The sequence below is a fragment of the Nanorana parkeri genome, unplaced genomic scaffold (assembly GCF_000935625.1).
Source record: "Nanorana parkeri isolate BGI_ZX_2015 unplaced genomic scaffold, ASM93562v1 scaffold51, whole genome shotgun sequence".
NCBI lineage: Eukaryota > Metazoa > Chordata > Amphibia > Anura > Dicroglossidae > Nanorana > Nanorana parkeri.
Genome location: NW_017306319.1, coordinates 2,911,982 through 2,939,136, shown reverse-complemented (window position 1 = coordinate 2,939,136; position 27,155 = coordinate 2,911,982). Strand labels below are relative to the sequence as shown.

The following is a 27,155-nucleotide window of genomic DNA, read 5'->3' as shown; positions in this document are numbered from 1 at the left end:
GACAAGTCTACAAGTGTGTATAATTCTCTAGAAACATATACTTGCCAGCATAAGTACAGCATACATCAATTGGAAGAGAATAAGCTTTAGTTGCAAGCAATATGGAAACTGCTCCCTGGCCTGGTTGCCGATACAGACAGGGGATGTTACAGCCAATTTTGTGGACATAGAAAACAAGACACATCATATAAGGTTCTTATTTATTCCAGTTTCTGTGAAAAGAGGTTTTGGTGGGATTTGTAAGTCAGAATCATTTAAATACTTAATAAAGAAAGCAAAAAGTATTTACAAATTTCATTATTTCTTGGTTTAATAATTACAAGAACCTCCAAAACATTTTGGAAGGACAAATAACCAAAAGGCTTTGCTTTCTCTATAAATACAGAATTTGCTAGGGTCGAGAGATGCCTCTTTCCAACACATGGTGATCGAAGTTAAAATAACATAAACTTCTAACTCCCAAGAATCCAAAAAATGCTGCATGAAACAAAAAGGAAAAAAAAATCCCCAAAATAATAATAATAAAAAAAGCTTGTGTACACCCATGTGCAAGCCTTCTGTCAACAGCCCACACATGGCAGGCTTCCCGCCATTCTTTGTCTTGTGCCAGGCTACCTCCTACCCTGTGCCAGTCTTCATTACTCAGCCAAGGAGTCAAAACTCTCACAAATGCAAAATCATTGGGATTGATGTATTTATCTGTTAAAAAGTCAGCAGGGAATGAGGGGAAAATGGAAGCCCCAGTGAAAACTAAGAGCAAGCATAAGGGAAAATTTGTTTCAGTCCTTGTGATCAGTATCTGATTCATCTTCTGCTTCCCGCAGCCATGTGAAGAAGGCGGTGACAGATTTTAGAGCGACTCCTTTTCCCTGCTGTTCAGCCGGGTCCTTGCTGGATTCCCACTTGTAGAAAGGTTCCTCTTTTATCACATCCTCATCATACAGGGCATCAAAGAACATCCTCAGCAGATCTGCAGGGGGAACAAATGATCAATTGAAAATATTGTACATTTTCCTTTTTACAAGAACACACTTTAGATCAACACACAAATTACAAATTTCAACTGTAAAATATCAGTGTCATTTACCACCTTATGGGGGATAAGCATTAAAAGGTGACAGTGCTGGGTTGTTATTCAATATTCTTTGAACAGACAATAAACCAAAAGGTTGAAGATGGTTTAATTGCTATAATCTAAGCATATAAACTACATTCTAATATACATGTATATGCACTATGCTACTGAATACATTGCCAAATATATCCATGATACCAAATTTAAATTCTCGAACATACTGTATGCATAATGTATGCATGCAGACCTACAGTCACTATATATAGTCCAAACACAATCTGATTGATACTTACTTGGGGGCTGATCTAACTTCACAACAAGTGCCTGTAGAGCATATAATGCCTGCAACTCCTTTGCTTCACTATTTAGGTATTTCTGAAGTAACTTTGCTCTGATGTGAATCACAGCTACATCGACTCTATAGGGATTTTCAACTGTAGGGGAAAAACGATCATTAAATTTAAAAAGGGAAATATTTAATCTCAAACAGGAATGTATGGTCGTATTAGCATTTTTAAATACATACAAAAGAAAAAATCACTTTGATGAAAATTTAAAAAAAAGAGTAAGGTTTTAAAACATGGTGTATAATCTGTAATGATCTACATATGTCAGTCATATCTGCTAATCACATTTTCAGACTGCAAATGGTTGTGTTTTTGCTGTTCATTTTCACAATTAAAGAGTCAGTTGCATCAATAAAAATATACAATGCACTGCGTGGCCGATATCAACTCTCAACAGCTGTTAAAATGTATGCTTCTTCTTATTTTATCCCTTTAAAAGCTGCAAGTACAGAAAAATGGCAACATAGCGAATGTGCCACGCTAACAGGCCCATGAAAAACAGTTTGTTGTTGAACCTGGGAGGACCACATCTGGCTTATTCTACCTGTGACCTAGGCTCTGGAACACCTCTGGGCTGGCCTCAGGTGCTTCCGACAGAGGAAGTCAATTGTCCATGCCCAGGGAGAAAACAGCAGACAAGGCCCGAACATGAAGTTCTGCCCAAGACAGAATCCCTTCTACTTAATGGTTGCTGTACACCACTTCTCTGGCAATGTCCAACTGGATACTTAATGGATGACCCTCCCAGTTGGAATATCCAGTATTGTGTCCCACTCAAATTGCTCAAAATACCGATTCGGAAAGGAGATTTCTTTGGCGCCCAAGACCCCTGCATTGACAGAATACAGGCTGACATCCTTTGTGAAGATGTTTCAAAAAATCAGAATGATGGAATTTCTGGGATACTCAGAGCATAGCAGGGGCCAGAACCTTGGTGAACACTTGAGTTGCAAAGGACAGACCAAATGACAGGACCACAAACTGGAAGTTCTGAGCACCCACAGCATAGCGAAGGAAGGGCTGGACATAGGGGCACATGCGAGTATGCAAGTTAATGTCCACAGAGGCCAGAAAGTGTCCTTGATGGAGTCTATGACAAAGCAAGTAGATTTTCTGGATGTGAACCCAGAGACTTGGTGGCTTCATATCCAACATGAGGCAGATGCCCCCTTCCGGTTTGGGGACTACAAAAAGGTTGACATAGAACTTATGAAATCCTTCCAGAACTGCAGATTTGAAGATAAACTGGGGAGGGGCAGAAAACAAAACTCTAACTTGTAGCCCCTGGAAACCACCTCACGTACCCAGGCACTGGATATGCCACCTGTCCAGGCGCCCCTTCATGACAAGAGGATTTGCCAGAAGGCTTCGAATTGGAAGCCCAAAGCTTGCGGCTATACCGGGTACTTGGGTTGGGTCTGGATTTTAAGGTTTAGGCCTGAACAAAAGGAACTCTACATGGCCTATGAAAAGAGGATGGGGTTTTCCCTGCCTGAGGTCTAGGCTTCTTCTGCTGGGGCAGACGAGTACTCATATGACCCAGCAGGCTGCCATGGATGAAATCACAGGTTCCATGGCAGTATCAGAAAACAAAGCCCTAAAGAGGGCCTCAATCTGCTTATCGACCAGGTTCTTAAAAACAGGACCATCTTCCATCAAGGAACCATCAAGGTCTTAATGTGAGAAATGGCCAGACCCATCACAGGGACAGCCCACTTCTTAAGGAAACCTTCTTCGATAGAGTATTGAATATGTTAGAGGGGGAGAGAATCTTTAAGGATGAGGCCAGTCACTGTACAGAACAGTCTATAAGACCAAGTGGAGTAGAAAGGTCTTAGCAGGTTCTCTATTGCCAGATGTAACTGCACCCAAACTATGTTTGGGAACATGTAACATTCAAGTTACATAAAAAAAATAAAAAAAGAAAGAAGATATTGCATATTATATTATAAGGGATTTATATTGGCTGTGAGAAGTTGTGTATACTTTAGTTAACCCGGTCTATATTGTCCTGGCAGATTGCATTATCTATTGTAAACAAGATTTGAGCACTGCAATTCGACCTATAAAAATCAGACTTGGTGGCTGAACACTTTCTTGAAAGGAAGAGTGTGCCTGAGGGGAGAAAATTAGTAGAGAATTTAAAAAACTAAATCACTTCCACAGGGAAAAAGGAGCCAAAAAAGGGGGCAAACTTCTGTCAGAGAGAAGATGCCCATCACCTAAGGACACTGACAAAAAACAACTGAGGCTTGCTGGAAGAGGTAGGGTCTAGGCTTCTTCCGCAGATGAGTGCCCCAGCAGAAGGGGCTGGGGCAGCATGGGGGCTGACCCTGTTGCTCTTTTTTTTTGGTCAGTGTCCAATCACCTGAAAGTAGCTCCATATAACCCAGGGTTAAGAATAATGATCCTGTGCCCTTTATGATTTAGAATAACTTCCTACTCAAAAGCTGCTAGATATTGTTAACTGTGTTGAATATTTTCCACCTTAGGGTGTACTAGTGCAGAAAGGGGAGGGGCTTTTAAGAAATACTATAAACTCTCTTGATATAAAAAAATAGTGGAAATATTTGACACGTCAATAAATATTTCCACTATTTTTTATATCAAGAGAGCCCCTCCCCTTTCTGCACTAGCACACCCTAAGGTGGAAAATATTCAACACAGTTAACAATTGCTATTTGGGGTGTGAAATCTTGCTCTTATTTCCTTTAATAAACGCCCACTAAAACTTATCTACAAAAGCAGCTAGATATGTCACGTATGGCTTGTTTTAATCCCTCCACTGCTTGTTCACAATATGCAAATACTTTAACCCCTTCATGACTGAGGCCTTTTGTTCATTTTTTGCACCCATGTTATATTCCACATTTTAGGCCTGAAACTTAAAACCCCTCATCAGAAGCGATCTGGCGACAGGTAAGTCGCCAGGATCGCTTCTGTTGTAAAGCCGACAGTCGGCTCTACAAGTTTAAACAGACTCCCGGCGGCAAAAGTCGCCGGGAGTCTGTTTAAACAGCCCCGATGCTGGCGACGTACACTGTACGTCGTCAGTCACGAAGGGGTTAATGTCCATAGTCAGGGCACAGGTGTACTGTAAACCAAGAGCAAAAATATGAAAGAGCAAGCAACGCTGGGCAAAAGAAAATTTAAATACAAAAATATGTGTTCACTGAAATTTATACTTTCCTATAACAAGTTTAGCATATCAAAATGAGAACCTGATCATACTTACAGATAATGGCAGAGTGGCATACGTTACTCATCAGAGTACGGACAAAAGCGTTGGATGCCAGCTGTTGATCAGAAAGGTTGGCCTGTTGGTAAAAAAAACCAAAAGTAAATATTGAAACTGCACCTACAAAGTTGGGCGTCAGCTGCAAAACCATAATGTCACAGTGTTTTCTTACTTCAATCCAATCAAATATCTTCTGGTTGCTGGTGTTCTCTTTCAATAGCTTCATAAGCACATTCTCTAGTTCTGCCGGTGAAAGATCTTTCTTGCTTGGTGACTCAGTCTCATCTCCCAAGGTGTACTCTAGTTTCTACACAGGGAAAAAGAAAAAACAAGTCATTTGTGGCTTGAAGAACATTTTGTTGATTATCGCTGAAAGAATACAAAGTTGAGAAAAGCAGTTGTTAACCCTCCATAAAACAATTTATACTTACCAACTTTCCCTTAACAGCGTACCATGTGTCTATCGCTAGATCTTGATAACGGCATAAGATATTGAGAATAGGGACGCTAATAAAAGGGTGCTTTCTTGTTCAAACTTGCCCAGCATTGACATAGAAAGGAAATAGTAGGATGAAGACTAGCAACAACTCAAATCTCTGCCTGTACATATTGCAGTTACGTTACAGGGACAAACATCTGTTTTTGAAGAAAGCTTTGAAAATTTTCTAAACATATAATCATGTTATGCCATGTTGCCTTTTTGGATGCAAAGATTCCTGAGCGAATCTGTTCTTTTAAGCTCATTCTTGACAGTCCTGTGTTTTTGTTTAATACACAGTGCAGCAGAAAGATGTGCTAAATGGATGAGGGTTTTTTAGCGAGTGATGGTAGAGATTTTACATATGACAAGGAACCAACATATGTGTATGGATCTAGAGCAAAGCAGACTGCATATAACAAAGATGTGCTGATGTGGAGGTATGGTACCCTAGCTAGTCCTAGCTATCTTGGTGGCTCAACTTATCTACTGCAGTCAAGCAACACAGCTAGCATACTTCCCTGCCTACAGCCTCTTACTGATGAGATCATCTCAAGCGTGTTCTGTGTTAACACATGTGAATGCAGGACATCCGATTGCCAGTTTACAAGCTTTAGTATTTGGTAAAAGGCAAAATAAAGTCAAATTTTGGAACTTACACTTTGTATTTGAAAAGAATAAAAAAAAAATATCATCTTTTCTAAATACACTAGGTAGTATAGGTATTTTTTTCCCTCCTATATCTGCCTGAAGTTCAACGGTAGGTTGAAAACATACATAGAACATGGTAGACATGTTTGCTGAAGGACCTGAGGACAGAGGAAACAACTGACTTTAATCATTTTCATTTAGTTGAAGAAAAGACAGCGCATGTACTTACATTTTCACTTATAAACTTGTTCACATCCTGATCTTTTGACAAGAATTCCTTCCAGCTGAGCCCAGATTCTTGCCATAGAGCCCCTGCTTTCTTATGAGACTACAATAAAAAGAGCAAACCGTTCATTATACATTTACAAACTCATACAGGCTGAATACCCACACCAAAGTATTGTAAACACACACAGCTCTGACACTCACCATTCCTTTGCACTGCAGACCTAGGATTTCTGCTAGAAGGATGCCAGCCTTTCCAATTGGAACTAAAGGCTTTGTAAGTTCTCTGAAAACACAATATAAGAAATGTTGCAATTTGAGCTCAAGATTAACAACTGCACAACACGCCATCTTGAATCCATGAAATGTATTCTTACCTGAACAACTCTCCCATTGGAATTCCTTCCTCTAATAGGACTGGGCTGATAAGCTCAGCCAAGTAAAGCCATATGTGAGGTATGTCGATCTCCATATCGTCTGCCACCTCAAGTACTTCTAACACGCTGCAAGAAAAAGGGCGTTTATGAATTGTGAAACTGCGGTAGTGTATGTTATGATATTTTACAATTATTTCAGTAATCATCTTAATAAATAAAACAAGCTAATTAATTTTGCGCCATTCACAATTCTACAACCTACAGTACATACTCATTTCCTAAACAGAAAACTACCTCTCTGCAATATAAAATGGCCAGTCTTTGTAAACTAACAAATCCCTTTTCCAAACAGGCCCACAAATTAAACATATTTTTTAGCTTTGGACCAAGTAGGAAATCAGAACCTCTGTTGGATTATCATAGTTGTTTGTACACCATGTCTTGTACTGATGACACCAACACACAGGGTACTGCCAGGAGAGAAAGGAGTTCAACTCTTTCCTCACATTACCATTTGTCTATTACTGGAATCACCAAGAATGTCATTTTTTTAAAAGTGCTGCAAGTTTTACTAATGCATTAAAGGGTTTTAGACTTCACATCAGCGGGTAAATCTGAAGACAAACAGCAGACAATTATTTCACTTCTCCATAAAAACATTGTCATTTTGTCTCTGTGGAGATTTTCCCTCATTGCCAGTCACCATGCCAAGGATAAAAAAAAAAAAGGAAGATAAAGTCTCCACTTGGGGGGGCTGTATAGCAACCATTATGTTGCTATACAGCCTCAGGGGTCTGCAGTCCCGTCCGTCCGTTTTTTTACTACGGGCGGACGGCAAGAGGTTAAAGATTTTAAGTTTCCACACGTATTCCGCCTGACGTAGGTGGTAGCCAAGGGTCACCACAGATAAGTGGCACAGTGACCAGGGGTGGTGTGGGATTGAATAGTATTGTGTGTTGGTTCATAGTTACATAGTATTTGAGGTTGAAGACATAAGTCTATTGCGTGTGTATTTATGTTTGATCAGGTGTGTGCGTGTGTATTAGTCCATGTATGATTTCGCTCTTAGGAGTACCTGTACCCCTGTATGTTATTGTCTCCGAGGAACTCGTCCAGGAACTTGTTTCTTGAATGATTCCACACTTAGCTGAAATCACTTCCTGCGACAGCGAGTTCCAGACCTTAACCGCTCTGACTGTGAAGAACCCAGTGCGCCGTGTTGAAATTTTTTTCCTCCAATTTCTGGTGGTGCCCTCTGGTCTTTGTTAAATTTTTGTGATAAGGTGAACTAACCCTTTATTTTGGTGAATGTAATAGGAGGGGCTGGAAAGCACTAAGGTTTATCTCAGAATAGTGATCCTGCTGCTAGCAACAACTCTCCATTTGCATTTTTGGCAGCGAGGGAGAAACGACAGGCTCATATAGCCAGTAAGGGAGTGACACATACAAACAGGTAACGCCACTGAACATTTTCAGCAATCGTAGAGGCAGAGCCTAAGTTCAGTGAACACCAAAGACTCCAAGGTTGAAAGAAAGGCAGAACTTTCAGGCTGACGGACTCCTCAGAAAACACTACAAAATCAAGCTGAAGCTGATTTATTTAAGTGTATTTCCACTTTTGCAGCCAAACTGGGATAACACCTATTTTACCATTTCACACATTCACATTGCATAGGCTAAACAAATTGCTTCTTGAATTTTAAATAGTTTTTTTACTTATTAAAATGTCTACTACTTCTCCTTCTTTGTAATGTTAGGAGGGGCTGTGAGGGGTTTGCGTTAACCCCGACTGTACTGTGCTGGCTGATTTCATGTAAAGTAGATTTGAACACTGCCTGTCGTAACAAAGGGTTAAAGGATTGAAACGCTGGCTTCTGCATTGTATGGTTATGAGATTACCACATTCAACACATGTCATTTTTCGGTATGCTGTGTGAATGGGAAAACAGAGGGGTTTTCTCAAATTTCACTGCAAAAGTGGTATTACACTAACAATTTTATTCTTACTGGCTGTTCGAAATAAAGGTTTAAACCCATTTGGAAAGGCAAGTTCACAAATGCTAGCAGTACATGAAAACACTGTATATTAAGGGTTACACGAGCTAAGTCGTGCACTAAAATTTCACAAAATTGTTAAACAGAAAGGAATGAAAAGTACTAAGCATTCATTAACAGTAATGTGTTAACCTACAATTTTCAGTACTGTGGTATGTTTTGTATCAATAAAATATAACAATTACGATGCGTAACCTTGACTGTTACTTACCCTTTATAATACTGTTCTCTGGATAGTGTACCAGATTTCACCACTGTATACAGAAGATGACCCATATGTTCACGGGCAATAGTGCTCCTCTCCAACGTTGACTCGATAGCATTCCGTACAAAGATAAAAAGCAGCGTTGGGCTATTAAGTTCCTGCACACACTGGACTGCCTCCTGCAGACAGACAAGAATGTGTTAGAAGAATTCAAAAGAAGTGGATCAGCATACATATATCTCAAGTAAATAACCACCTCACCTTTGCATCATTGAGATGTAGAAACTCTTCTATGATTGATTTAGATTTTCTTTCGAGTTCTTCCTCAGACAAGGCAGGTTTGGCGGAGGTAGTGGTGACAGCCACCGGTGCTGGAGTTTCCTTCTTGACTAAACAGACATAATGAAAAGCATTTATTGTAGCAAGTAGGGCCAACAAGGAGGATCACTCAACAGACATGATTAGAAAAAGTAAACTCTTTAATAATATTGTACTTACGACTTTCTTTGCTGCGGTCTCTTGGCTCAATCATACTGGCCACTTTTCTCACGGCTTCCTGTGGAATCTGTGCTTCTCTTTCTCTACTGCGGTCATCTGTCTCCTTGCTATAACTCCTCTTTGTGATTACAGCCCGGGATCGGTCAGAGCGGTCAGGCCTCTCAAAGAGATCACTTTTTTCATATCTCTCACTTCTATCAAATCGTTCTCCTCTGTCTTTATCAGAACGATCACGACTTGAACTACCTCTGCAAAAGAGAAGCAGTTAAATCAGTATATCAATGCTAAAAAACCCTTTCGCTGCTAGGCCCTACACTCCACTTTTCACCCTTGGTGGCAGATCATTTTTTGCCATTTTTGTTGATTCCTGATGTACAGGCTTTAGCATTTGTAAAATATTTTTTTTGAAGAGCATAGTGTGCCAGTTTCTACTCTGGAAGACATTTATCCGAGCACTGAATGTGGATTACAAGGATGCATGATAGGGGTGAGCTCTGCATTTTGTATTTCTAATATTGAAAGTTTTGAAATCGGTTCTTTTGAAATGATATATGATTAAATCTATGGTCAATTGGTAACAATAGCCTCAACAAATCATCACAGTCTGAAACCACACAAACTGAAAACACACAAACTTATAACCTAGATCCAATTCTACAGCTGGAGCACAGAGAAGAAAAAAAAAAAATCTAGTTTCACTTTTAAAGTGTAATCCTCCTATAAAAATACATGGCTGACAGTCACATGTTAGCCTGACTTTTTATCCTCATTCTTCAATCTGAAGAGGATCGAGTACAATTTGCAATATACAGTCACGAGTATGACAAAATCAACATACCTGGAAACAGGCCGCCTGGCATCCTGACTCTCTGCAGATGATTGCTGAAGAGCAGAAAACCTATTAAGTGTGCTGGGTCGTCCAGATTCTGGAGCTGAGAAAGAGACAAAAGTCATGAAATAAACGGCCGAAGCATCAACTACAAGTTGAACACAATAAAAACAGATGTAGCTTACCTGACTCAGCAGGCTTTGCTCCAGCGCCTCCACTGCCTCCACTGCTTCCTTTACCCCAACTTAAACGTCCGCCAGGTGCCAACAGTTGATTAGAGTCTATTGCACCAAGCTAAAATGAAATGCAGAGCCAACATTTAATACTTACAAAACAATATACCTAACAAAGCAAATAGTTTTCTTGGCATATGAACTGCTAATTACCCACCTTCGTTATTTTACTGATCCTAGTGGTGTCAATAGGACGGCTTCCTTTGGTAATGGGCACAGTGTTCCAACCATCATCCGATTGCTGATTACTACGTCCACCAGCGGGTCGTCCTTGTGGCTCTCGTCTTTTGTCTTGTTTGGACATTAGCTGCTGAACCTTTACATGTTCCCTCTGTTTTTCCAATTCTGCATCTTTATGAATCTGATCTATAGTCTTAGGTCCCTGGTCTGCACGACGTGGCACCCAATTGCACTTCAGGAGGAAAGAGAATGAAACTTAAAGACTGCAAAGACTGCACTTATAGTAAATACTTTAAACAAAAATGTGATATCATGCCAGGGCCAAAAAGACATTATTATGCGGTGGTTTATAATATAATCCTGAATCGTCTATAGTGTTCTTACCATTCTTAGATCAATGAGATCCTGAAGCATGAAACGGATACGAGAAGAGGTTTTTCTTTCTTTGATAATTTTATCCATTTGGTTAAAATATTGATCCATTCGAGGCTGTTAAAAAAAAACAAAAAACAAGTGAAGGGCTGCTGACAGCAGATGCTAAAGAGCAAAACATTTTCAAATGAGGATATTTGTGAGGAAATGACTGTTGCATAAAAAACAACTGGCCAGTATATCCATTATAGTCCTATTTACAGACGATCTTGAATGTCGATATCACAAATGAAAACAGACATGTCAATGGCAGAGAAAAAAAAAAGAAAAGCATATACTGGTAGCAAAAAAAAACTTTGCAACTTGTACAAACAATTCTTTTAATTATACATACAGGTGGAGTACATTGAAGTGGACAGGTTTGACAGGACAGAAAGGTCCTTTATTTTTAAGTTATAGTGATTAAATATTTCTGACATCTGCAAATAATGTGATAAGTCTGAGTATTGTGAAAACTGTATTCCAATATGCTGGATAATCTCTATGACCAGTTAAAGATCATACCTAAAATATAAATTGTCTGGTGACAGGCAGATCTTATTTAACAGATCTCCTTTAGATACAAGTCTAATTGAGCACAGATACAGTAAAAGGAATGACTGCTTAGAAAATGTTGAGATTTTCCAATCCTTCAATTTTCACAAGGCCACTCTTACCATTGTCTAAAAATGACATGCACTGCGAGTTTGTAGCATTACCTGTAAAATCTGGCACTATCTACATAACTAAATATATTCAAAGGAGGAAAAATGAAACCTGTAAACATGTATTAAGTAAAGGAAGTTTAGGTGAAAATGTGTGTGAAAAAGACAGATTAAGAATAGTTATATAAAAGATGCAGACCTTAGCTTTTTCAAAGTCCAAGTCTTTCCCAATTGTGGACAGCAATCGGGACAGACACTCTAAAGACTCTGCATCGTGGTTCTTTAATAACTTGACTACACAATCATGCATAATGGCTTCAGTCAGCATTTTCAATTTGAAAAGCTCTCCAATGAATTTAATGTTGCCTAGAGATCTGCGCCTAGCAATATCCTTCGCTTCTATCAGTTCATCATTTAGTCGCGTCTTCTCTTCTGGCTGCAGATATAAAAAAAAACACACACATTAAAGTATTGAATGCAACAGTTAGGAGAGTTCCATAAATATAGCCCCTAAAGAATTAGAGTTTAATGCAAGTCTGCACAATTACCGTGGAAGCAGCATCTAATTCTTTCTGCTTCTTTTCAAACACTTCGTCATCATCCTTATCCTTTTCAAACTCCTTCTGGCAGCGGTTAAGTAGCAGCTTGCGGAAGTTCACAGTCACTCCCGGCTTGTCTGTAGTTGGGACTTTCAGCTAGGTAAGAGAAAGAAAAAAAATGCAGAAAAATGAAATACTTTAAAAATGTTCTACATTTTTTTAAATATGCAAATAGTTTTATAGTTATTACCAAACTGACATTATTGAAAGGTATCATTCCAGTTTACACTATGTGTTTAACCAAAATGAGCACTGTGTGAGACATTTGATATGTAAAGGAACTAAAGCTGTATTTGAGCTGTCTGCCTGAAACAGAAGCCCATTTAAGATGAATAGAAGATAATTTGTAGCCAATGCCAACATATAGCAATCTACCGTGTTTCCCCGAAAATAAGACACTGTCTTATATTTTTTTGGCTCAAAAAAAACACACTAGGTCTTATTTTTGGGGTAGGTCTTATTTTTTTTTTAATGTACAACAATCCAAAGTTAATGCAAATCAAAAATTAAATAATCCAAAATGGCAAAGTTAAGAATAGTGTGATCGGGGGGATTGGGGGTCCCGTACCTTTCCAAGAGCAATTTGGTAACCAATCGCTGGCCAGAATGAGCAAAACTAACTTTCACTATCGATTCCTCGCTGGTGGAGTGCATTTGGTATCACTCCGCCTGTGACAGGAGGCGGGGCTATAGAGGAAGCGTCGGCTTATGCGGCTCTGCTCCCTCCGCTGCCGCCTCGCTTCCTCTAGCGCTGGCTTTATTGGCACCGCTGATTCTCTCCCGCCTCTCCTGCGTTAAGTTCTCCCTTATGCCACCACTGGCCCTGGGAATGGTTACAACTAGGTCTTATTTTCAGGGTAGGTCTTATATTTTAGCCATTCCCAAAAATAAGACCTAGTACTATTTTCAGGGAAACAGGGTAGACAATAAGGTGAAAAAGTATAAAGTATAAATGTTTTAAATTTTTATGTTCAAGTTTCATGAATTTAAATCGGAACTCAAGATATCTGAGGTGAAGCAGAAAAAAAAATTAGTATTTTGGCATTCAACATAAAATCCTTTTTAGGCTGGATTCACACCTGGGCGTTAATTTAGGCGCGTTTTTTCAGCACGTTTTTTAGTTCAGTGAAACACGCGTTCAACGCTTGTTTTTATACCTCCCTGGCAGTATGATTTTTTTTTTTCCTTTCTTTCTCTATCTTTTTTTCTTTAACTTTCAAACTTCCCACTGGTTCCGCCCCCCTGCAACACGTACGCTCGCAAGGGATGGAACCCGGAAGACGGCAGCGGCCGGAGTACACAGCGGGGATCGCGGACTAGGTAAGACCTACGCTGATTTCCCGAGTGTGGCTCAGGATTACTGCTTTGTTGACCCCGAGCCACACGCGGGAATACCAATGGATACAAGCGGAAATAAGCCCCAAAAGAAGCTCCTGTACTTGTTTGGGCGTAGGGCGTTTTTCAGCACGTTTCTACACGCTAAAATACGCCCAGGTGGGAACCACACCCATAGGAAATTATGGGATTTCACTTGCTGAGTGTTTTTCAGCGCTTCAGCACTGCAAAAACGCCCAGGTGTGAACCCAGCCTTAGAGTCCTTTGAAGTGTGTCCTTCTCTGGCACATGTCTCTGCTGCCACAAATCCCTACCTCCCAGCAAATGTTTTTATTTTACAGAAGGAAAGAAAACAAGCAAACCAAAAAAAAAAAAAAAGATAAGAAAAGTAGGCCAGTCCAGAATAACCACTTCTACCAGCTTGCCTCAGTTTTGTAGACAGGTGGGTGGGTACCTGTTCTCCCGCAACAAACTGTAAGAAAAGGGATTTTACAGAGTACAAAAATCCAATTTTTTCTCGTACATTGAGGGACACAGAAGTCTTTGACCTTTGGGACATCTAAAAGCAGTCCAACTGCAGGGGTGGGCAATAAAACAAACACGAACAGGTCCCAGAAAACTGGGGACTTTCTACAGCTCAGACCTCAAGGACCAATGCCTGAATCTGGCATCAGATGAGGCCACAAAGCCCACCTGGTAGAACATGTGAACAGAAGACCAGGTGGCAGCCCTATAAATATGGGAAACAGCAGCCTGATACAAAAAAAAAAAAGCCCAGATGCTCTCACAGATCTGAATTATCTTGCACATAGGTTTAAGCAAATTTAAAGTATTTTTATATATTTTCATTAATATGTTTAGGACTAAAAACATGTTTTTTGTAAGGTAAAAATGAAATCATGCAAATATTTAAAACTAAGGCTACTATGTGAACCTCAAAGATTTTGTCATGTTTACGCTTTCTATCCTTAGCCGATTTGTTGAAAAAAATAATCCAGTTGACAGAACGCAATAGCCCTAATCGAGAGAGAGGGAGGGATAGTGTAGTGTGCAAGAGCACACCAATCTAAAACAAAGCAGCTTCTGCTGGGCTTAGTTTAGCAAACCCTTATGGCTTGTCCACATGAGTTTCAGGTCCGGATCAGGTGCGGATCTTTGATGCATTCCAGTTTTTTTTAAAAAATTTTGTTTTTTTTTGCTGGAGTGGGGCTGTCAGTATGTTAGCTGCAGTGCGTTTGATGCGTTTTTGGACCATACAAAATGTGACATGCAGTATTTTTCTGTCGTAACCTGAACGGATTGCGCACGTGAGAACTGTAGCCCATAAAACACATAGGGATACATTTTTAGTGCAGGAGCGTACGGATCAGGTCAGCACAGAAAACGGATGTCGTGTGAACAGGCCCTTAATGCTCTTAACCAGTGTATTGCATGCACCTTGTATGGATTAAACAAAAAAGTTTAAAAACGTGTAAAAAAAAATCAAAAAAATCCTTTTTGGTGATCCTTTAATACATGAAGGAAGGTCCAGAATGGCTGTAAAGACACCTTGTGGGAATTTTAGTATCTATTCCTAAATAAAAGATACTAGTAGAAGATTGTGTCTAACCAATATTCTACAAGAAAGAGACTTACCCCCATAAGGCAGCGGCACATATTGGCATATGCAACAGAGAAGTTTGGCTCTGAGATGGCTTTCTCAAATATCAGGTCAATCACACCCTTCAGCCGGTCCTCTGTGTCTATGGCTAAATCGGTGACTTGCTTCATGAGTTGTTGAAACATCTGTGGTGTGAGCTTGTTAAGGATACTGCGCACGCTGCGGAACAAATCCTATACAAAAAGAATGAGAGAAGAAAAAGGCCATTAGCACTGCTGGTTCGGTGTTCACATTGCAGATGACATTTAACAAATGCATGATAATATAATATAGTTCAAAGGAACTTTTACACGAAAATTACAGGAGGTGTTTCAATTTAACTTTAACAAAAGTGCTAAAAATGCAACCAATTAAAATAACGTCTAGTCAACCTATAGCGAGGATGTGGATCTCTCATTCTCCGCCTAACCTTCAACAGCGGGCAGACAAGATTAACCCATATCAGATGAGAAACTGACTCATCAGCAAAAAACAATGTGATCAGCATGGTTATCTATGCCAGTTGTATCACCAATGGAGATTCTGCTGCACAGATTACTAGCCTAAGGCCCCGTTTACACCAGGGCACAGCAGGAACTGTATAAGCAGAAGGTAGAAGATTTTCTGTGCTCCTCAATGGACAAGAAAAAAAAAATGAAGCAACAGTACCCCCAACACATGTAGCAGGTATCTTCACAGAGGACACTTCAGTTTGCTTGTCAGTCTAAGGCTGACTTGATAAAGAAATGAGCTGCATACAGCTACAAAACATATGAATACAATATTTCATGTAAGCCTGGATATCCATTAAAGTAAACCAATTTGTGTAAATCAACTTGCACATAGGTTTAAGCTGTATGGTTCTGGTAATGTTGCTTTGTTTACAATGCAAGAAAAAGTTTTTTTGTGCTTTCTTTTAATAAAAATTTAATAAAAATTGATCCGATAAAAAATAAATAGTATGCGGCTCTAAAGTGAGGCTATACCACCAACCCACCTGTGTTTTCACTGCTCCTGGATCATCTTCATCACCAGCTCTCTTGTTCAGTGGTTTCCATGCTTTCTCTGCTTTATTCAGCTGAACATTCTCATTTATTGACACCGCTGCAATAATTTTTCGTGGCTCCTTTCGCGGTCCCTGTTGAGATCGCCGAGGACCCATTCCAGCAGGCTGCAGAAGTAAAACAAATGTAAGGGTTCGGACACTTTCCACAAAGCTGTTTAAACCAACTAGCGCCATCAAAATTTTAACTACAAGTTCATGCCACAGAATTTGGATCTTTTCCGTGCCAGGACCAGCTTATTAAAATGTATTGAACAACATTGCTGCCATGATGCTATTTGACACCATGTTCTAGTTGAAATTATATTCTGAAGTGTAAAACAAAAGTAAACAAAAACACTTACGGGTGGTCCACGATTCCCCATGGTAGGTTTACCAAGATTGGCAAAATGTGGGGTGAAGTCTGGCCCAGCGTTCATGCCAGCCAGTCTTGCTGGATCTATAGGCCTAAGAGGAGTCTTATTTGCCTTTTAAAAACATAAAAAATAATATGGTTAGAAAAAAAAGTGACAGTAAACTATCTCAAAGAAGGGGAATGAAAAGATACTCACCTTGTCGAGCACTACATCGGTAATCTGAGGGAGACCTTCTGGTTTTTGCATACTGGCCACGATAAACTGAAAGCCCAGCAAAAACTCCCGATCATAGCCTTTCTTTTCTTCAGGGTTCAGAGGCTTCCATTGCTCTACAGGAAGAATACATAAAGTAAGAACCTTTAAAATATGTGGACTATTAAACATTTTAAATCTAATTAGCTTTACTTAAGAGAACTATGGGGTCTGGGCTTTTCCCCATTGTTCTAAGGGTCACAGGAGAACACAAACTAGCGTTTTCCCGTGACCCAAAGCTCAGTACTCCGCGAGCTATAGCTTTCGGTATACTGAGACGCCACAGCCGAAACGGATCCCGACAATTATGTCTGGATCCATCCAGCTGCGGGATTGACAGCTGGCTCTGCCTATCCAGAGGCGGGGCCAGCTGTGCCTGCCCCCTCCCCCGACCGTTCCTCCAGTCAGCGCTGGAGGATCAGACAGGGGAGGGGAAATCCCTGCAGGAAGCCGTGAGTGACAGTCACAGCTCCCTGCAGGGATAGATCGAGAAGTGAGCAAGCGACGGTATGTGTTCGCTCACTTCCCAATCTACTGAGCCGACCTGTGACAGTTTCATTGTCACAGGTCGGCTCAGATTATGAGGCGGAGTGAAAATCACTGGCCTCCTAATTCTCCTTTAAGTCAAGATTTGGCTTTAAATTTTTAGGACCCAACTCCATCCAAAATGTTTTATTTTGGAAAGAGTGGGGAAGGTATAAAATGCCTGGTTTTATTGCCAAATATGCTGAAGACTTACCCTCTTTGTATTTGTACTTCAAATCCCCTGGCTTAATATTTTCAGCATCCAACTTGTCTTCCTTCTCCTCCCATGTCTCGTCTTGCTCTTCAGCTGGGACATTAGGGGTCTGCTCCGGTTCCGGTGCTACAGGAGGTGGTATAGCAGCAGATTCTGTTGTTTCACTGGAGCTATCTACATCCTGATAGGATAAAAAAAAAAAAAAAAAAGTAAAAATAAAATTCATACTACCCTAACAATTTTAGTTTTTTACTCCGTTTTAAATCTGGTAGTGAGAAAAAAAATTGAAATAAAATATATAAACCCACATACAAAAAAAAAAAGGAGGCAAATTATAGAAACCTTTCAGAGCTGTGGAGTACTTCCTGTCAATTCTGAAAAGCTACAGTATCCACACAAACGTGTTAAATTGTAGTATCTGTCAGGATATGGAACACACATCCTGCAGAACATTCCTTTTAAGCAGCAGTTGTACAAAAAAGCCACTAGCCCGATTTTCTTCCAACTAGTCAAAAGTTGTCCAGCCTGCTTGAAAGAGGAAAATGCGATTGCAGACAAAAAAATATATATCGTCGGATCATTGTAAGATGTATGGCCACCTTAAGGCTACATGGAGATCTGCTCATCTGTATGGGGACACAGGTAGGTTGAAAGAAATTAAATGGGGAAGGGACAGGAAGCAAGACTCTGGCTTGTCGTCCTTGGAAACCAACTTCTGCACCCCAGTATATGAGAAGCTGGATTACCAAATGTCCACAAAGGCTGAAAGTGGGCTAAAAGTTTGGACAGTGGGAGCGCCCCCTCAGGTTGAAGAGTTATCCGAGGGTTCAGGGGACTGGGAAGTCCATGGTTTGCAGGCAGACTGGGAACCAGGCTTATGCTTGGAGGTCGAAGCCTAGGTGTAATGAAAGTAATTCTTTGCCTCCCAAGAGTTCTAGGCTTCTTCTGATAGGGCAGATGAGTACCCTTGCCCCCAATGAAGAGGGTGTCCAGGGTAATTTCAAAGAGATGCTGTCCCTTAAAAGGATATGTGGAGCAAACATTATAAACTAAGGATTCAACTGCCACAGTGATCAGATCCATTCTGATGGCCTTAGCCCAAAGTTTGGCAGATGAAGGTCACAGTCAAGAGAGTTGTAGTTCTAGCCCTGTCAGAGAACACAGTGCTAGAAAATGCCTCCAATGTGCTCGTCAATGGGGCCCTTTATAAACAGGTGCATTCTCCATGGGGATAGTTAAAGCTTTGTTAATATGGAATAATGCCGGATGCACAGAAGGGGTAGTCCACCTTTTAACAAAGTCTTCCTGAAACGAGGAGGCAAAGGAGCTGCCAGCTTTGTTTGGGAATTCTGAAAGTGGCCGGCTGCCACTGTCAGGATAAAATGCGAACAGCGTGAGATTTCTCGATCAATGCTCGTAAGCGTTGGAGGAGTCTAATATTTTCCTTGTTGAGCCCGCGGGTTGACCAAAGAAAATATTACAGTCCATGACCAGCTTTAGACTACTGATTTGGACACACACCCTACCTACAGTGTAAAAAGGCAGAATCTACAGGCTAAATCTACAGTTTCCTTATAAAGCTTAATCTTCTGTTACAATGAACGAACAGGTAATTCACCTCTTTGAACGCGTCCAACAGATCTCCAACCGCATCTTTCTTGTTTAAATCTTTTATTTTCCTTTTCTTTTTTGGTACAGACAGAGCTGTGGGAAAGAGATGAAAAGTTATCTAAAAATACAGGGCGAAATAAAAATGTAAACAATAGATTTGAAAACAGACGCCAATAGCAGTCATCTCTCAAGAAAGAAACACAACACCACCACCACATGGAAATGTATACCAAATTCAATGTACCGATGTGAAAGCTTGTAGTGATTTTACTGCATCAGTGACAAGGGTCATAAATAAAAGAATGTGCTGTTGGTATGCAACAGCTGGACGGTTCACCTCCATCAAAAAAGGCTTCTGGCATTCAGCTAACATCAGAAGCCAACTCAAAACCTAGCATCCCAAAATAAAAGCGGATTTTACTCTACTGGAGGACACAATAAGATACACCTAACAGGGCCGCTCTCAGGACATGTTTGTAACCAAGTTATAGGCCTGTAAGAGAGAACACAGTGCTTGTCAGTGGGGTCCTTAAAACAGGTGAATTCTCCATGGGGATAGTTAAAGCTTTGCTAAGATGGAATAATGTTGGATCCACAGAGGGGGTAGTCCACCTTTTAACAAAGCCCTCAAACAAGGAGGCAAATGAGCTGCCAGCTTTGTTTGGGTGTTCTGACAGTGGCCAGCAGCCGCTGTCAGAATACAATGCGAACAGCGGGAGATTTCTTGATCAACGCTCGTAAGCGCTGGAGGAGTCTAATATATTCTTCGTTCAGCCTGTGGGTTGAACAAGGAAAATATTACAGTCTATGGCCGCACGAATCCTTTGCATGCATATATTAGGAGTGAATTGGAATTTTGCCTTTGCTTTCCAACTCCAAGAGTGATGCTTGTTAAAGTATCATTAAAGTCTGGACATTCTGTGCATTAAGGTAAAAACTGCCCAGTACCTTTGTGTATCTCTCTCTCTCTCTCTCTCCCTCCCCCCCCCACACACACACTTAACTGTCACCGCTACCAGTCCCAAAACGATCCACTGTTCCCCATTCTTCCTGGGTCCGGGGGAGGATACTGATGGTAGAGGAAATATAGGCTCCTTCTGCTATCAAACTGTTGGGCGGAGAGGGGGGGGCGTGGCCGGCCACAGGGCTGCATGTGTATGTACACACACAGCTACTGCGGGCACGAGGGCGCCTCCACAGCAGCTGCTTAGCTTGGAGGTACCTGTTCAGGGGGCGGGAGGGATGAGCGCTGCAGGGACCCACTAGAAAACAAGTAAAATTTTATAGAAGAAGATTTATGCAAAGGTGGGCATCCTAGGTGGCAGGAAACAAAAAAAAAAAAAGCAATTTAAACTAAGTTTTCAATTATTAAAATTTCCTAGGAGGGGCCAGAAAGTTAAATTCCTGGCTTCTTTATTTGTATGTTAATGAAGTAAAAGAGGAAAACACAATCCTTAAATTTCAGTCTTTCAATAAACACAGATCACTATGAGGGTGCCCAGAAAAACATGGAATCAGCCATGTCTGCTGCAACAAAACATCTTCAAAATGATCTTTTGCTATGCTGTGTGAATAGGAACAGATAAACATGTAGATGGGTTTTCTCACATTTGACTGCAAAAGTGGAAATACTCCGAGGTCTTAAATTAACCCATAACTTCAGTTTAAAAATTTAATTCTGACACCATGGAAAGAAGTTCCTAAATGCCTCCTCAGTCAGATATCGGAATCAAGCCTTGTAGTACTCAAGATGTATGCCAACCTCTCTGCAGCACAACTTTGAAGATGCAGATTTTAAAGCATGTACATATACAACCGATATCTTACAAAGAAAGTGGTGTGGGTCCACACACACAGTTAAAGGAAAATTAATAGTTTAGGGTTGATTTTAAAACATTTTATATACATGTTCTCACTATTTATATACACCCCGTTTTACAAAATAAACATGACCACTCTGTGGTTTTGTGCACAACTTTCAGAGCTGCTGACCAAGAGATACCAGGAGGTCCTCCAGATAATTGAACAGACTACTAAAACATTCCTATCCATTATTCTACACCTGCCTGAAGGGAGGAAAAAAAAAAAACTTAAACTTGTACGTTTTTTTAGTTCTAGCCATAATAAGGATAATAAAATATATACTAACCCACTATGCATTCCCTAAAAAGCCATTCCTTTTATTAAACATGGATACTGTTTAACCATTCGATTACATACTGCATAGGTTTCCAAGTTGAGAGTACAAACTATACCTATTTCTACTAGTCAGAAGAGTACATGTGTGTTGTGTTGTCCTCTGCTCTTCCAAAACTGCCAGTAACGGGGACCCCATATTTCTATCATGACAATTCCTATTAACATTAGTTATCAAGAACTGGGGGTTAACTGTAATGGGAGGTGCTCTATGGTTGACAAGGACAGGATTCCCAAATGCAACTGGTGGACCTTATTCTTTAGCTTTTGTGTGCCGTATTACACTTAATTTATAATAAACCAGCCCCCAAATCCAAATCTCATATACAACATCCCTCCCCAATATCTTTTCTGTTATCTACTGCTTACATTTTAGCAGGCCTTTAAAAAAAAAAACCTATACTCAAATGTTGCTAAAAAACAGACCAGGGGACAAATGGGACCAAAAAGATCCAATTCAGCCACAGTTCAGTTTTCTGCCAGGGACTTAGGGTTTTAATAAAATTCTTCTTCCGAGGTTGTTTTTTTTAAACATACATTTAGCTACATTACACAAAATATTTTTCTAATGAATTCTAACTTTGCATGGATCTTGCATTACCTGGCATATAGACATCTGTGCTTTGTTTTGGAGCTTGGGCAGGAGTTTGCTCTGGCTCAGCAATAGGCTCTTTCCCAGTATCCTCCTCTTCTGGTGTAGGATCAGCAGCAGGTACCAGTTGCTCCTCAGGCTCAGCTATGGGGCTTACATGAGCCTCTGGCTCTGTGTCCTGTGCATCAACTTCTTGGAGTCCAGGGCATCCTTCACCATTTGTTAGCAGTTCTTCTGGCTGGGCGATGGGGGAATCCAATGTGGGCTCGGAATGGCAAACCGATTGTGGTTCTAGATGTGCAGGTGGCACAGACACTTCTTCAGAGAGGCCATTAGTTTGAACGTCCGTTGTAGCCAGAGGATCCTCAAGGGAATTTGATCCCTGTACAGACTCTGGAGCAGGTTCCTTTGTTTCTGCAGCTAAAGGCTCAGGTGAAATTTGGGTTGGAGGAGCCGGTTCTTCAAACTCTGTTTCTGGAGCTACTACAGGGGTATCCTGTTGTTGCAAAGCAGCCTCCTGTGAAACAGACTCATCAGATGGAGGAGAATAAATATTAGATTCCTCAGGGGGCTGTACAACGGGAGCTTCTGGCAGAGTATCTGCTTGTTGGACAGTTGTCTCTGTAACGGTCATTTCCATCGGGGCTAGGTTCTCTAAAACAGATGTAGGAACCTCTGGCTGTATTGATACCTGAGATGAAGGATTTTCCAGCAAGGGCACTTCCTGTGAATTGAGAGCCCCTAGCAAAGGTACCTCAGGTGTAGTGTTATCAAGTGTTAAGTCTTGCTCACAAGCCATGTTCATTTCTGTTTCTATAGGAGGAGAGGGTGAGGGGCTCTCAGAAGTCTTTAACAGCACTTGGGTGTTCCTTGAGCTGTCATCTATCAAATAACAGATTGGAGATTATACAAAAGTAACAACTTTCAGAGTAGGAATCAGATAACATCATGCTTTTAAAGCAAATAGTCTTTCACTACAGAAATACACAAATTCTTTTCTAGGGTTAATAGCAGCATACAGACACCACCTAAGAAAAGGTACGACTGCCATCGACATGGATATATAGTATTCAATAGTTTGCCAAGCATGCACCAGGACCTATTCTAGTTCAGCAAAGTTTTGAAGGACATGCATAATATTTGGCACAGATTATATTGATATAAAAGTTGGCTTTTAACTCTGTGTCCTTTCTGCACAATGTACAAGCTAGCAATACAATTACAAACACTGCAATGGACATTCAAAGGTCAGGATACCTTTCTGATATTTGTTAAAAGCCTTAGGTTTACCATAATTATACCAGGATATACCTTTTATGTACTGTGATTTAACTCAGTTTCTTGAAAACTAATTATGTAGCATGGAGCAATGTGGTAAAATGCAAATCTATCTCAAGTACAAATTTCCTTCCCACTATACCGAATAAATGCAGAATGCATTGAAAATACGGGACAGAACTGTATTTCAAAACAAAAATAATGTGACCATTCAAAATTGCCATCATGCCCAATTGGTAGTTCCATAACAAGCCTCATACGTCTCCTAAGGGCAGCCATACTTACAAATCAAAACCTTAAAATACAACAAGCATGGTTCTTACCTGGACGCACTACAATAGGCACATGGACACTCTCTCCATTTGCCTGGACTTCAGAGCCTCCAGTTACAGACTAAAAGGGAAAAAGAAAGGCTTTGAGGTGATTTTTAAAAAAAATAGGAATATTTGCAATACACTAAAGAGGACTACTTCTGAATAAAAGCAGTATTTTAAATGCAACTACAGATTAACCTGAAAAATTATCAACTGTCCAGCTAAGTCCCTGTGGTCTATGATCCTTCCAAAGCCCCTTCTAACACTACAAATTTTATTTTGCTAAACCAAGCTCCAAAAAACCTGTTCAGGAATCTGTAATTATGGTTGCCGAGTAATTATCTGAAGATGGATTCTCCAGGCCTCAAAGTATAGTGAATTTTAAACGTTGAGTGCTATCTTGCTCCCTTCAGTTACTGTACCCATAAACATTTTCCAGATTTACTAAAATACTACTAGGTTTTTAGTGCAAAATATAGACGTGAAAGTCATTTCTTTATTCATTACATTTATACTAGAATAACTGCTGCTTTTTTTGCATTACTCCCCGCTTCTGTATGCCAAGGAATTTGGTGCGTTTAAAATTTAAAGGCAACCACCACAAAAGCGGACATTTCTAGGTTTTATAGGTCTCAAAGACCCCAGCGGCAATAACTTCTATGGCTCCTCCAACAAGGCTTACAAATGAATTCCGTACATGCATAACATCCATATTTGGTTCTTGGGTGAGGATATCTCCCCAACGGAATCCATGAAAGATAGAAAATGCCAGCAAGTAATTTAACTAGCCAGAAACCAAACAAAAACGAAGTACTAATTGCAGAGTTGGCCTATAAAGAACTGAAAATACACAACCACAATTAAAAAGATCGCAACATAGTGAGAAAGTGCTTTACCTGGGGAGGTGTCGGTGTTGACGAAGTTCTTCCTCCAGACAAGATTTCTTCTGTAATGTCTTTCCCTCCTTGGTTTGGGTCTCTGATCCTTATCTAATGAATAGATACCAGAAAATCAGCCTATACAAGTAGAGCCCCATGTATTCTAGTTTAGGGTAGCCATAAATAGGCAGATGATACACAGAAAAAGATGGGACATTGGCACATCTTTTAACTCATGGTGCACATTGTGACAAAAAAGATGTACAGATTTTATGCGCTTGACTAAAACCACCTTTATATCCTTATCTGCAAAGGGACAGACTGTTTTCACTGCAAATGGACTATGTACTAATATGAGCAATTTACACATCCAGAAACACAGAACAGCCTTGCTTGGTCAAGAAACACTCAAATCATTACTTATAGCCATCAGCCTTATACGGTCACCCCCAAATATTACACTGTAATGGTTTTAAAATATTAGAATGAAAAAAAATTGGCATCTTTTACACGAGAAAAAAAAGTTTATGTACATGAAGAGATAAGAAAACACTTCCGGGACCCAAGACCAGCCACGTGGAGACTGTGCACTGCCATGCGCTTTGAGATAAAAGACAGCCAGACCTCTATGGATAGCAGCCAAATTCCCAACTCCCAGGCACAGCAGACCAGTGCACAGAGGGCAGCAGGAAATCCACAGAGAAAGCTTTAGTAGAGTTCTAAGAGCAGCTGTTATTAACAGGTTAATCTGAGCACTGACACAGCAAAGCACTTCTGAGAAAGAAAGACATCACATGACTAAGCTAGGTATTACCGTCACACAGATCCCTATATATGCCTGAATACTAATCAGCTCCTTGACTGTGTACTAATCTAGAAATACTTTCAGAAAGACAGTCCAACTGTCATGTGAAAGCAGACAAAATGAAAGAATTACATTAGTTAAAAGGTAGGAAGTCATGAGACAATACATTGTTAGAGAATATAGGTATAAAAAAGGAAACCGGGAAGTAGGAAGACCAAGGAAAATCTTACGCGTTATGTGAAGGCTGCAAGCACTCTGTCAGACACCTGAACATAAACTCATAAGGCTTGTCTGAGATGTCATGGGTGGTGTTCCATCTGTAATTAGCTTTCCTCATAAATTCCCCAGGCCTGAGCTGTATTCTGAGGCCACTTTTACAAGACTGCCTATGCATTTATTATGCTACACCCAAGCAAAGTAATGTCAAATGAAAACGACTCGCAATTTTAGTGTCACAATTAGATGTCTAGTTTTGAAGTCTATTGGAGTCTTGCATTTTTCTGTTAGAGTTTATAATCCTAAATCCCTCAATGCACAATGCCAAATGGTGGAATGTACAAGCATACAATGGTAAAATATCAGCCTATTGAACAAAAAGTTTCTTCTAGTGATGTTGAACCTTATTTTTTTTTTCCACTACAGCCAATGAACGCACACCTGGGAGAGACCGGCCAAATGCGATAGACAGGATCAGAGGGAGTTTTGTTATGGAACCTCTGGTTGGGTTTCCTGAGGTCTCTTTAGTGGCTCTCCTTTCGGAATGGTCCCATCTTTTCCCTGACTGGTGTAGCGCACAGGGGAGGGAGCCTGTCAGGGTCCCAGGCTAAGGGAGATGCAGGAGGCCAAGTGTACAGAAACTCACCCATTGGCACCTAGGCATAAATCCTGCAGGGGGCAGGCAGCCCTAGGCTTTGCAGCGGTTCACCTCTTCCTCTCTGAGGCTCAGCATGGATGCAGCTGCGCCCAGATGCTGTCAATTATAATTCTGTGTGATTTTCCAGGTTGTGCCTTCCAGTTACTGTACCACCATGGAACGCATGGCACTTCCAGTCATGGAAGTTTTTGGTACAATGAAATAGGGCATATTTTAATTTTACTATTTTCTCCTCTTAAAAGGTTAAGTAGTTCTCTTTCAGGCGCTTTGCTGTGGCATTTTTATTTAGTCCTAAACTCTGCAGGTTTGGTCTGGCATATTAAGGAGAGGTGGGTGGGGAGCAGTGAAGGGGACCCTGGTTCTATGGGCAGTCCGTAAACAATTTAAAGGCTTCTGGACCAGTTCACTGCTAGTGTGCTGCAGGATAACTGTCTGTCTGCAGACCAAAGATGCTAGCGAGGCTTCCAGCCTGATATGTGTCTTCAGAGAGGACCTATCCATAGCTTTATCACAACTTGGATTCCTGGAGTAGCCTGGGCTCAGGTCAACAGAAGACCCCCTTGGGAGTCAGATATTAAACCTCTGGGATGGTACCACAGAATCCCTTGATACATCATTCTCTCTTTCTCCATAGGTACAGAGATCCCTCGTCTTGTGGATGTCTCTGAAGAACTTAGAGAAGGGAGTTTACTGGAAATGAGACAACCCAATCTCAATTACAATGGATGCAAGTCTAAAAGGATGGTGAGCCACAGTGGAACAGTATCCATTCCAGGGAACCAGGTCTCGGGAGATGGCAACAAGATCCTTTACCTACATGGAATTGAGAGCAATCTAGGAAGCCCTTCAAATGTTGCAAGATATTGTCTCCCAAAGACACATAAGAATCAGCTTTTCCTGTAAACCCGTAGGAAGGAACAAGGAGCTCCTTGTGATGGGAATTAAGCCAAAGGATCTGTTTCTGGCCAGAGTAACATTCTTTCCTTAAAGGCGATACACCTAAGAGGGAGAACCCCCCCCATCTCTGCAGACTTCCTCAGCTGCAAGTGAAATGGTGTCTGAACTGCAAGTTGTTCCAACAACTTTTAAATCACTAGGGGACCCCCCTCATTTTTTTTTTTTTTTTTTTTAGAGGAAATGCCCCTTTTAAGTTTTTT

At 40.6% G+C, this 27,155-nt stretch overlaps 1 protein-coding gene across 1 annotated transcript in view; it reads right to left on the bottom strand.

Moving 5' to 3' along the window:
• Positions 1-667: 667 nt before the first annotated feature.
• EIF4G1 (eukaryotic translation initiation factor 4 gamma 1) overlaps positions 668-27,155 on the bottom strand; it is a 68,361-nt gene continuing 41,873 nt past the window's right edge. The window contains exons 9-33 of the mRNA XM_018575032.1: positions 24,338-24,430; positions 23,451-23,520; positions 21,857-22,731; positions 19,069-19,155; positions 17,451-17,631; positions 16,655-16,788; positions 16,448-16,570; positions 16,038-16,211; positions 15,037-15,234; positions 12,016-12,162; positions 11,667-11,903; positions 10,776-10,880; positions 10,369-10,623; positions 10,164-10,272; positions 9,988-10,081; positions 9,150-9,397; positions 8,913-9,040; positions 8,658-8,830; positions 6,392-6,517; positions 6,219-6,300; positions 6,019-6,117; positions 4,833-4,967; positions 4,658-4,739; positions 1,369-1,509; positions 668-970 (exon numbers count right to left, since the gene is read on the bottom strand). Coding sequence (XP_018430534.1) covers positions 780-970; positions 1,369-1,509; positions 4,658-4,739; positions 4,833-4,967; positions 6,019-6,117; positions 6,219-6,300; positions 6,392-6,517; positions 8,658-8,830; positions 8,913-9,040; positions 9,150-9,397; positions 9,988-10,081; positions 10,164-10,272; positions 10,369-10,623; positions 10,776-10,880; positions 11,667-11,903; positions 12,016-12,162; positions 15,037-15,234; positions 16,038-16,211; positions 16,448-16,570; positions 16,655-16,788; positions 17,451-17,631; positions 19,069-19,155; positions 21,857-22,731; positions 23,451-23,520; positions 24,338-24,430 — 4,287 coding nt within the window. The 3' untranslated portion in view covers positions 668-779. The remainder of the gene's footprint in view (positions 971-1,368; positions 1,510-4,657; positions 4,740-4,832; positions 4,968-6,018; positions 6,118-6,218; positions 6,301-6,391; positions 6,518-8,657; positions 8,831-8,912; positions 9,041-9,149; positions 9,398-9,987; positions 10,082-10,163; positions 10,273-10,368; positions 10,624-10,775; positions 10,881-11,666; positions 11,904-12,015; positions 12,163-15,036; positions 15,235-16,037; positions 16,212-16,447; positions 16,571-16,654; positions 16,789-17,450; positions 17,632-19,068; positions 19,156-21,856; positions 22,732-23,450; positions 23,521-24,337; positions 24,431-27,155) is intronic.